General features: G+C 37.7%; 1 protein-coding gene across 1 annotated transcript; it reads left to right on the forward strand.

Annotated features, from left to right (window-relative positions):
- Window positions 1–10448: 10448 nt before the first annotated feature.
- Window positions 10449–11009, forward strand: LOC110737600 (clumping factor A-like). The gene has a single exon (XM_021917936.1). The coding sequence runs from the start codon at window positions 10449–10451 to the stop codon at window positions 11007–11009; it is 561 nt and encodes a 186-aa protein (XP_021773628.1).
- Window positions 11010–12153: the final 1144 nt, after the last annotated feature.

Genomic DNA, 12153 nt, shown 5'->3' on the forward strand with positions numbered 1-12153 from the left:
CGTCGTTATTGGTTTACGATGAAGCTGATGAGTATGACTGGTGCACTTATGTATTTAACTGGATGATTGTAGCAGCCAGGCGTTTCCAAAAGAAATTTGCTCGTGATGGATATGTTGTAGGTTCGGGGGATTGTATCCTTTTTTTTGTTGGTGAGTAAAATTGGGTATTTGCCACCGTACATTAAAAGCTTTTTGAGTAATTTTATCAAATTGTGCAGTGTTATCTTTTGTAATGGCTAGTTGAACTAAATCATCCATCCTGTCCTTTTATTGTAGATTTTTTATCTAGATCACCTAAGTCGCGTCCCAATGTGGTGGGGTGTGAGACCGAGACTTGAGGCATGGTCCAAAGAAAAGATCAATGAGGCGGTTGGCGATGATAAAAAAGAATTTGGGGATTTTGGAAAATTGCCAGTTAGTATTAGTTTGACTTTCATTTGATGTGAATACTGCTGTAGCTGTTGTGTTTGATTCTCTTGTAGTATCTGGATATAACATATGGGGAGGAGCATCCGTTGACTCCTCGGGAGGTTCCAAAGCAAAGGGTGGAAAGAGTTGACGTGCAACAGACTACGCAGGAGGTAGACGTGGAAAAAATTACGCGGTAGGTATAATGCAAGTCAATGATAGTTTTAGATGTATCTTTGTATTTTATAAAATAAGTGATATGTCCTATGCCAGTTGTTAATAGTTTGTATTTATGTTTTCCTGAAGGTGTTGGATAGAATTACTCCAAAGTTGATGTCTGTGATTGACTTGAAATTAGGTGACGTTATGAAATCAATGCATCAGTTGATGTCACAGTGTGTTGACGTAGCTAATGCCCAGAGAGTGATTAGGGGGAAGCCAATAGAGAGGGAAGTTGTTGTACATGAAGATCAGGCTTTGGGTAGTTGTTTGTTGGAGAAGGAACCACTGAAAGAAGGTGGGAAAGGACTTGGTGGGGAAGAAATTAGGCATGCTGATACAGTTTCAGGTGAAGATGACCTGAACCGTGTGGTTCAAAAGATTTCGGTTGATCCATTGTTTGCAGAGGCTGGGGGTGATGTCAAGGTGGTTGGGGATGAATCCAAGGTGGATAGGGTTGGTGAAGGTGTTGTCTTAGAGTTCCATGGCTGTTGTTCTGATTCTGAAGCGGAAGATGAGAACATGGTGCCTGGACCTGAAATAGTTGTGGGCTTGGTTAGGACGAGGGGAACTACTGTGTTGGTTAATGCTCGGTGCAGTTTGGAAAATTCATCTTCATCTTATGAGGAAGATGAGTCCACTGAGAAGGGGGGCAGAACTGCGGATAAGAGGGTGGTGAAACCTACAGAGGCAGCCTTGTCAGCCATGTTCACCAATGTGTCAAACACCCGACGCCATACAACGGTCGAGGCACGTCTGCTGCAGTTTGTAAAGCGCTGGAAGGTCCTGAAGGATCCACTTAGGTAATTCAGAAACGTGTAATTGAGTGAAAAGTCTTTTTTGTGCATGCCTTTTGTAATTTTTTGGTTTTAATTGTAAATTCTAATATGTTTATGTGTATACTTGGTGTTATGTTGTTGCTTCACTTCATAGCACTGGTATTGTGCTGATAAAGTGTGACCACATGGAAGCCAACCAGAGGGATCGCTATGAAGTGGTGCACCATAAATCGCGGATTTCTAGTGATTATGTTAGAATGGCCAGTGTGCTATACACCAAGCAATGGGCCACCAAAGACTTCTGGAATAGAAGCAAGTGTATTTTGCTTGACCCAAGCTTTTCGGTAAGTGGTTCGTGGTTCATTTCAGCTTTAGGGTGTCATATTTACGTGCACAAATGATGATCATGGTTGTTGTTTTTTTTATTTGGATCGTAGAATCGACTGTTGTTGAACGAAGGAAAAGAAGAACATATTTGTAACAAGTATGCCAAATTTCTCCTAAGCTTTAAGCTGTCGCTGATTCGAGCGGTCAGCTACTTACTCTCATAGTTCAATACTCTAGGCTTAAATGTGTTTCATGCATATACTCTAAATTTTGCTTATGGCATTGACATTATCATTTTATCAGGTCTTTGTCCCAGTGCTCGAAGTTCCTAAGGATTCCCCTGATGAGTCGCACTAGTGGTGCTTATCATTAGACATGAAGGCTCGACAGTTGTGGATGATAGATTCTATGTACCCTGACCCGTTCACCACACATGCCAAAGAGTTTGATCTTCTGGTACTAATACTAATGCCTTTCATTCTAAACAAACATGGTATTTACTGGGACCCATTTGGTTATGTTTAATGTGTTTGTCAAACTACAGGTTAGTGGTATCGACGTCCTTTTTCGACTGTGTGACCCAGCATGGAAGACTGGTCAGTTACATTCTTGGACGAGATGCATTGTTGAGATCTTAGAGCCAAAGGATAAGTAAACACTTGTTTCCTTATTTACTTACTGTGCCAATAACTTTCAGCCTAGCTTTAAGGTCCAAAGAACGTATGTTCAACTTTTATGTTGATTGTCATCCTCCAATGTGCAGCTCTTACTGTGGTGTTCTTATGCTGGCGTGTGTTAAGTTCTTTGCCAGAAGACACCACGAGGTTTAGTGTGGTAAGTGGTGTATATAACTGTGTTTTGTGTTAAGATCTCTGAAGTGGTTGGCTATAGTGTTTGTTCATACATTTACAGGGGAAGATTCCTAATGCCCGGGCAAATTTGTTCTTGGACGACGTGCAGTGTGAAATGAACGAATTGAAAGATGGTCTGGGGGATTTGATTCCAGGTTCTAGAAAAACAACACGAAAAATGTGATGTGTTATGTTAGTAGCCTAGGCGATGGTGTAATTATTTTCTGGGGTTGAACTGTGGTGGCTCTAAGTACCGTGTATTAAACATTTGAACACTTGCTAGCAAACGTACTCCTCCCTGAGGTGGTCTGTCTACTCAGGGGTAACTATTAGAGGTTGCTTTGGCTATGGAGGTGGTCTGTCCACTCATGGCTAAGTGTTTGATGTGATGTCTGCATTAGGTTTTGTTGCATTTTGCAGATTATGCAGCAACTGTACCTTAATTACTTTTTGCAATCTACATGAACAGGGTAATTTAAACTCAATGTACAGTATCATAGGTACCTTGCAAGTGCCACTAGTGGAATGTAAATGATATTCTTACAATTTAGTTCGCAATGGTATAGTATAAATGTCATTTGTGTTTGCAATGGTACATTAAAATGGTGTTGTTTGTACCATTGCTCCGTCAATGTATTCATGAATTAGGATAGAAGTGCAATCAAGTAAAATAACAGCAACGAAATTGAACATTACAATCCATAATTCATAGAATAATGCTAAGGAACGCAAACAAAACATGGAACGTAATCCAACCACTATTTAAAGTTCACCCTTCATTGAGATGCCAAGTTTTGGACTGGTTGCCCCTTATGAAAGGGTTAGTATTCTCCCAGCACTAGTTTTCTGGTGGTACAATTAAAAGTACCAAACGTACCACTTTGATTGCAGTTGTGCATATTGACTTCATATACACAGCATAGGAACGTAGTATGTACACATGATGCATAGGAAATGGTCATTATTCATGTACACAGCATAGGTACATAGTATGTACACAACATACCACTATGATTAAATGTACCAACGTGATTTCAGTGGTGCATTTTTAGAGAATTAAATGTACCACTAACACAGTTAAGTGGAATATTCAAGGTTCCCCCTATTCGTAATAACTTTAGAGCTGATACATGCCTTAAACAGTCAAGGCATAATCGAACATAGTGAAGGCATAATCAAACATAGTCTTAGGCATACAGAAAAATAGTGTTGGGGAAAGGCAAATAAAACTACAGTACTAATTCAACAAAGACACAGAGCATTGAGTAGTATTTGATCCCTAGCATCTTCATCATAGGTCTTTTCCAAATCCCTAGTGGTGGATGGAGCCATCAAAAGCCAAACCAGAATTGAAGTAGAAACTACCTGGCTCTGCCTCCTCGTCCGAGCTGCACGGATCATTGTTCAATTCAACTTGTTGTGGAGGCCATGATGGTGAAGGTGGAGCCTGTAATTGCAAACAACATTTATTTAGCTAAATAACTTACATTCCAAACAATATTTTAAAACAAACAAATTACCTGGAAAACAGCATCAACAAGCAACCCAGTTGGCTGACTTTATTTGTGCAAGAAAATGGCCCTTAGCATATTTGGTTTCCAAAACATCATAACTCCACCAAGCCTTGACTCCGGATCACATATCTCTTCTTGGTATTCACCTGGGAGGTTATGAACAAGGCAATTGCTCGCGCCATGTTTACCAATACGAGCTTCCAAAATGATGACCAACATGGGGTTAAATTTTTCGTGTAGGGCCGCGAAGTGCTCGGCAAAGGAGGGCCTTGTGCACCCTCGGGCGTTCCAAAATAGAATGAGCGACCCCCGATCGACTACGCCATACTCTTCGGTTGAGAAATTATGCTCTCCTTTATAGCTAACACGGTGGTAGCGTTTACGAATGGGCCAACGATGTTAAGCCTCGGATTAAAGGTACAACCTTCAACTTGGAACCTCAGGTGGGTGTTAGTAGTATCAATCGTCATGATGTGGAGGGTATCCGTGAAAGAGCCAACAAATATGTGGCGCTAAAGCGTGGGGAAACTGTAACCAACTATGGAGTCGGTGTTAAGATTGGGCTTCAAGTCAATTGCTTCCTCTATCTCATGTGGTACTGTAAGCGAGGACAACGAGGAATAAAACCTCTCTATGAGCCAATACAACATGACACAAGCTCCCTCATCATAGCAACCCACCATGTCCTCTAAAAGAGGAAGGTGTTCCGAAGTCGGCCTGTTATCTTGTAATTGCATGCAATCAGTTTGGCAACACATTGATTGGAGGAGATGTGCTCTAATGGATTGCACAGGCTGGTATATCCCATTGTAAAGGTTGTAGGTGTTCCTAAAATATTTTACTAAATTCAGGTTTATTTCGGACACCCCCCTCAGGTTTTTTTGAAAGTACAATATTGGTTGATCTGGGTGGGGTAACATTTGATGACCTGAGCTAGAGTGTTTGACAACGGTATTTCCGGCCATTTGAGTACCTTGTAACCGGGGAAGGGGATGGAGATGAGTTGAAATGAGAAATGGAAGGCAATGGATGGAGAGTACGGTTGGAAACTTAATTTTGTTGTGATGAAATGCTTTGAAATTTTTTTAACCTGGTGCATGAGTTCCCCAAGGAGTTGTCTTGTCAAATAAAGCATAAAGTCTGGGAAATGGTACAAGATATTTACTGGGTGGTACATTTGACTTTTGTATTTGCTTGAATTAAATGTACCATTGTATGTATTGTTTTAATTTTTACCTTCAATTACAGTGGTGAATGTTGAATGTTCACCCTGTTGCAGGCTACATGGCGTAGGTCCAGTACTATAGCACATAGCTGTCGTTTCAAAAGAAACACACATTCATTCCAGTGGAACATTTTATAGTCACAAACATACAGGCACACTTAACGTAAAGATTTAGTGGTACAGTTTTTATACCACTAGACGTAACGGAACTAACACAAAGGAGTTTGCATGACAAAAATTAGTAAAAACTAGTGCATTTCTTAGATTATATAAAGGGTGACTCTTAGTAGGAGTTGGTGATAATGTGGCATAGGAGAGCATGAGAAAGAATAAGAACCCCATTTAAGATGCTTCTCACTATTGATGCTCTAAAGTATACTTAACTTACAAGGACAAACATAAAATCACACTAAGTTGTCTAAAAATAAGTCCGAACAGCTGGCAGTGGTACACTTATCGTTCACGAAATGTACCATTATGGTCTGACATATTGAAATGACGGGTGACGAAAATGGCAGTTCCCCAAGGAGTTGTCTTGTCAAAAGAAGCACAAAATCTGGCTAATGGTACAAGATAGTCACTGGTGGTACATTTGACGTTGTATTCAGTTCAATTACATGTACCACTATATGAATTGTTTTAATTTTTACCTTCAGTTACGGTGGTGAATGTTGAATGCTCACCTTGTTGCAGTCTAGGTGGCCTAGGTCCAGTACTCAGAGATTTCGTTTCAAAAGAAACACACATTCATTCCAGTGGAACAATTTATAGTCACAAATATACAGGAACACTTAACGTAATGGTACACTTTTTGTACCACTATAAGTAACAGAACTAACACAGAGTAGTTGAGAGTGAACTTAGCGCATGCTCATAGTTACGAGTATAAAAAGGGGGGCAAGTATTAGCTCGTGACTGGTTTCCTTTCCTTGGAGCAACAGAAATTGCCAAAAAAAAAGGGTAGCCAAAGAAATAAGAGAGTGGTGGCTGATAAGGGATTGGACGTTGATAAGAGCCCAAGCCGCCTTATGAAGCGGTTAGAATTCATGAAAAAAATGGGTATCACGATGCAAATGGTGTTGTTCGAGACTTTTACCTCCCCAAAAGAGATAAAGAAATGATGTTTGCCCACCAGTCAGCCACAATTGCTCGTGGAGGGCTTGAAAATCCCATAACTGAAATAGATTTCCATCCGGAGTACCCTTTCCTAACTCCTTTTAAAGTAGGAGGTCCCGGGTACTTTTGAATGGAAGCATTCTGTTTCATGCACTACGTTGTTGATGCTTACAAGATCACTGTAAGTGTGAATCTCCGTGAGTTCATGGAAAACATGATCTACTGGATGCGATATCCATACTATTGCAGAAACTTGATAAAATTTTGGGAGCTTTTCCTCCCTATGGGTGATTGGCATCAAAATGTTGAGTACATACTCAATAACCACTGTGAGGAAGGTGATAAATTTGGTCTTCTACTACTTGGTCACGATTTCACGTCGAACTACGACAAAGATTTGATTCACGTGACGGTAGAGTGGCTGAATTTCTCTGCAGAGGATCCTTTTGACATGATCCATACGAGCGAAGAACAATGCATGTATTTTAGAAGCAAGATGTTGGCTGAAAACAGGTACGATGATGAGATGCAACACTTAGATCTTATCACCAGGGAGCCATTTCAGTAAACGACTACCCATCTTGGTATGTGCGCCGTTTGACCGAGGCGAAGGATAGGTTCGAGAACAAGTCCAATCCTGATTCCGGTGACTTATGGGATGGTTATGAACCTGATTATGGTGACCCATATGGGGATTCGTGGGAAGGGAACCATGATTTTGTGTTCGACTAGTTACGTAGTGTTCTGTTGCATTTTCAACGTTAGTTGCATGTACGCATTACCTTTCTTAGTCTTAGTATGTATTATGACTTTATGTACCACTGGCCAGTTAAATGGTATCATTCTGTACCATTCTCGTTACCACGGTACGTCTTACTATGTTTAATGTACCACTGGCTGTTCAATGGTACTTGGTTATGTTTCTTGTCATAAAAAACTACTTGGGTGTTCTTTATAGGGACTCATCGTCTAATGTACCACTACTGTATTAAGTGGTACATTCACAGCACTAAATCCTGTTATTAGTGGGCTGTAATTTTGTAGTGGTTGACAGACCTTTGTGTTAGGTACCAGTGCATATGTGTTGTTTCTACATGAAATTGAACTAGTTGAACTACATAGATCTGCATATGGAAATTTTAGCATACATAAGCGCAAACAATCTTTTGATAACTAGTAATGAACTACGCTACTACTAACCACAGTTGAACGAAAACGACAATTACAATTTAAAATAAACGAAAACGGCAATTACAAAAATAGTCAGCCCAAATTTTACGATCCTTATGTGTTCGTGCTCTAACACCTCTACCCGTCGAACAACGCCGCCAATGTTGGTTGGTGGACCATCCTTGATGAGGTCCGACTGAACAACCCACTCCCAGTACCCGCAGTGGCGACATTTGTAGTACGGCCGCTTCTGATTCTTCTCCGACATTGAGATCCAAAATTCCACGAGGGTTGCGTCATCTCCCAAGCAGTTGCAAGTTTTGACTGATATCCATGAGATGTTCGCAGATGCAAACGACCGGGAAATTGTTTGACTTTTTGACGATGCAGAGGACATGGTTGACATTGTAAGTAATTTATGAAGAAAGTGTTTGAGAAGGACGGTCACGTTTTTGGACAAATGACTGTTTTCACTCCAAACCCAAGCATATATAGTGGAGTGAAACCACAAAGAGCGAGAAACTTCCTTTGTTTAGACGCCAGTTTTCCACCATGGGCCCCATTTTATATATGGTACCCTCTGTTTCATAAAATGTACCACTCTGTCTACAATGATACAATCAACACGTGAAAAAGTACCACTGTAGTAAGGCCTTCACAAATTTCATTGTCATTAGGTTAACGAAGTCAGTAGTAAGTTTGATTTCTTAAGGAGGACTACATAAAAATACTGTTCATTGCAGGGTGTAATTGGTTAAATCATTTAGCAATCGACAACAACTAAGGTCATGACCGAACCAAGCAACAACTGAATAACTCAAACGAGTAACTGAGTTCGTTAATGACGTAAATATCCCAAAGGTTGTGATTACGGATTTCAGGTACATGAAAGGGTTGTGCTTACGAAATCATTAAAAGATTACGAACTAGTTACTGAGGCAACCTGTTACATGTAGGTCTTATTAAAAAAATATTAGTGAAATCGAAGATTGTCATTAAATAATATCCTACAATGTACTACTATCAACGTAAATCTCCCAAAGGTTGTGATTAACAAATCATTAAAATATTACGAATTAGTTAATGAGGTCTACTCTAGTAATTAGTTATTTTTTACCAAAGATATTAGTGAAGGCTAATAAGAATGATATTAGTGATACCAAAATTGTGATTAAACAGTGCCCTCATATGAAGGTGTTGTACCACCATGAACGACAAACATGCATTTTCCTTTTCAGTGGTTCTTTCTATGAGGTCATTTGTACCACCCTGACTACAGTGGTACCCTAATTGTCTTAGTAACTTAAGGTACATATTGTATTACAAAGTAATTAAATTAGTTGATGAGGTAAATATCCAAAAGGTCGTGATTACGAACTTAAGGTTCATATGGGGGTTCTGAATACAACTTCATAAATTCATACATGTACGTCTTTTTACTGAGGTAAACTTTAGTATTCATACATGTACGTCTTTTTAACAAAATACTGGTGAAGCAACAACATGTCATTAAAAAATGTTCTACAGCGTCCTACTCTCAACGTAAATTTCCCTAGGGTTGTGATTACCAAATTCATTGACATATTATGAATTGGTTAATGAGGTCAACTCTAGTAATTAGTTATTTGTGACCAAAGATATTATTGAAGCGTAATAAGAATGATATTAGTGATACCAAAATTGTGATTAAACAGTGCCCTCCTATGAAGGTTTTGTACCACCATGAACGAGAAACATGCATTTTCCTTTTCAGTGGTTCTTTCTATAAGATCATTTGTACCACCCTGACTACAGTGGTACCCTAATTGTCTTAGTGGTACCCTCGAGTAGATGTATTGCATCTGGAACTTGAAACTTAGTTAATGTATTATACTGAATTTAAGTTGTCTGTATTAGCACATTATTCAATTATTATTATCCCATACCAAAAATTGTAATTAGTAGAAAGTATACTTGACTTACAACGACCATAATAAAATCACACATATTCCAGTGGTACTCTTACTGTTCGTGACTTGTACCATTAATTATTATCTGCATGCGTTTAAATAACATATTGAAATGACGTGTGACGAAAATTGCAGTTCCCCGGATTTAGCGTGCGTAATTTCTTTTCCTTTTTAGTGGTTCTTTTTATGAGTTCATTTGTCCCCCACCCTGATCATAATGATACCCTAATTATTACTAATGTTGTCTTATTTGAATTTTTATTAAAAATGAATATGAACTTGGTATTTAAGAGTCATTTTCTTTTTGTAAAAATAATAATGATAATAATAAACTGCAATTTTTTGTATTAAAAGATAGTAACACGTTGTTTTATTTTTTTTTATTTTTTATTTTTTATTAAAAGGGATACGAATGTATGAGACACAATGAAATATATCGTTTAAAATTTAAGATTTAAAGATAATTCAGTTTAAAATGGCGTATAAACAAAAATAAAAAATAAAAATAAACGGTTGACGAAAATCAGAAACGCTCCCAACTCACGTATGTATAGATATGATGCATAAGCATAATAGGAAACATAGGAAAAGTTACTTTCTATTTTTAGATTTTTAAAATGTTTGCACTATAGCGAAACGGATCAAAACATTACGTATTGAACTGGATACATATAGTTTTATTTTTTTTGGAAGACATAACTATTTTATTCTTTCAAGAATGTGTAATAATTACCAAACTTGGTTTTAATTGGTCAAACTGTGTACTAGAAACTCTTCTTTCTTTCTTTCATTTCCTTTTTTGTTCTTCTGTTTTTGTTTTTTCCGTTTACTCTGTTTTAATCCTTTCATCTTCTTTCTTCTCCAAACAAAAAAAAAATCCAACAAAAAAAATGGCCAGTCGTGATAGTACTGCGACCTCTTGGAAAGTCTTCGAACCACCTGCTTGGAAGCCGAATGCAAGCAAATCACAAGAAGAGAATATTTCAAGTTTCTTGTTATATTTTGCCGATGTTACACAGAAGATGAACAATCATCTGGCCTTAATGCAACAAGGTACCTCTAAGATGGAGCGCAAAATGGAACAAGGAGAACTGAGCAACAAAAGAAAGCGAGAGGTTGGTGGTGATGAGCGTGAACAGAAAGTAATTGTGTTTGAATCAAATAGTGATGGAGATAAAGTCGTGATTGAGGAAGAAGGTGGGACCGAAGAAGAAAGCGAAAGTGAGGAAGAGGTTGAAAGTGACCTAAATTCTGATTCAGAAACCAAGACTGAAGAAGAAGTTGTTCCAAAATCAGATGCATCATTTGAATCAGACAATGGTTCAGATTTTGGAAACTATTCTGATGATGATGATGACAATGATAGTGGTTCTGATTCTGATTTTGGGAAACACTATGAAGATGAAGGAACAAGCGAGGATTCTGATATGTACAGAAGGAAAAGTCCATGATTGAAGGCTGTAATAGGTGATTTTGATTAATGTGATGCATTTTTGGATCTTTTGTCATTTCTTTTCCTTTGCTGATCTTTAAAAGTGCTGACATGAAGCAACAGTTGTTTACAGATTTTTTTTTGCTCTTTTATATTTGATTACAGAAACTTATGAACTAGTTGTGAAGATGTAGTTTAATCCGTAGTTTATGCAATTAGTACGTATGAACAGTAGGTAGTAGTTGCTAAATGATTACACTTATGATGTATAATTAAGTAATCGTTGATCTTGTTTTAAAAGCATTAGTTTTGTGTTGAATTTTATTGTTTATATTGCTTATATTTATGCTTGGTATAGGTTAAATGATGATGCGGTCATATGTGAAATTAGAGGGTTACATATTAGGTGGTTTGATTAATGGATATATTTTATTGTTCATGTATGGAAATTCAGCATTTATTTGTAATCTTTTGTGATGGTTTATGGATATAGCATTTGATGATTCTGTAGACTAATTATTCTTTTTACACTACTCTGAAAGAATGATAAGGTAGAGTATTTATTTGCTCATTTTTATAGTGATTCTAATAAGTAAAGAGATAACATACTTGAAGTACTTAACCATATAATATTTCACATTATATTTACATAATAAGCAGAAGGTCATATGGCTACAATATTATAGAAATAGAAAGCCACTTCCTTCTGATATTCTAAGTACATAATGCCTGATTATTTTTTAAGGCACGCCTAAGTAATTAGGCAGCAAAAAAACAATACTCATTACATTATTTGTCCACCTTGGTACTTTACAAGTTGTGTTACATAGGAACAGGTATTGTTAAGAAATCTGGCTTGTTCCTATTCAACATTACATTCTTCAAAAGGTTTAATCATAGGGGATACTTCCTTAGTTAAAGTGTCACTGTATAAGAACAAGTAGTCTAAGGATTCTTGTTTCAACTGGAAGCCACATTCGCAAAAACTTCAACACTAAAGCCTAGTCGTAATTAGTAGATACATAACAAAAGATTTAATAGATGAAGCTGTTGCCCAACTTATCTGCCATAAGTCTGGTTTTGATGTGTTTTATTTAGCTGTGTTTTACATGTGTAATTTGTGTAACTATTTCACAAAGTACACATGTCTGAATTGCGTTGTC

This window comes from Chenopodium quinoa, unplaced genomic scaffold, assembly GCF_001683475.1.
Source record: "Chenopodium quinoa cultivar QQ74 unplaced genomic scaffold, ASM168347v1, whole genome shotgun sequence".
Taxonomy (NCBI): Eukaryota; Viridiplantae; Streptophyta; class Magnoliopsida; order Caryophyllales; family Amaranthaceae; genus Chenopodium; species Chenopodium quinoa.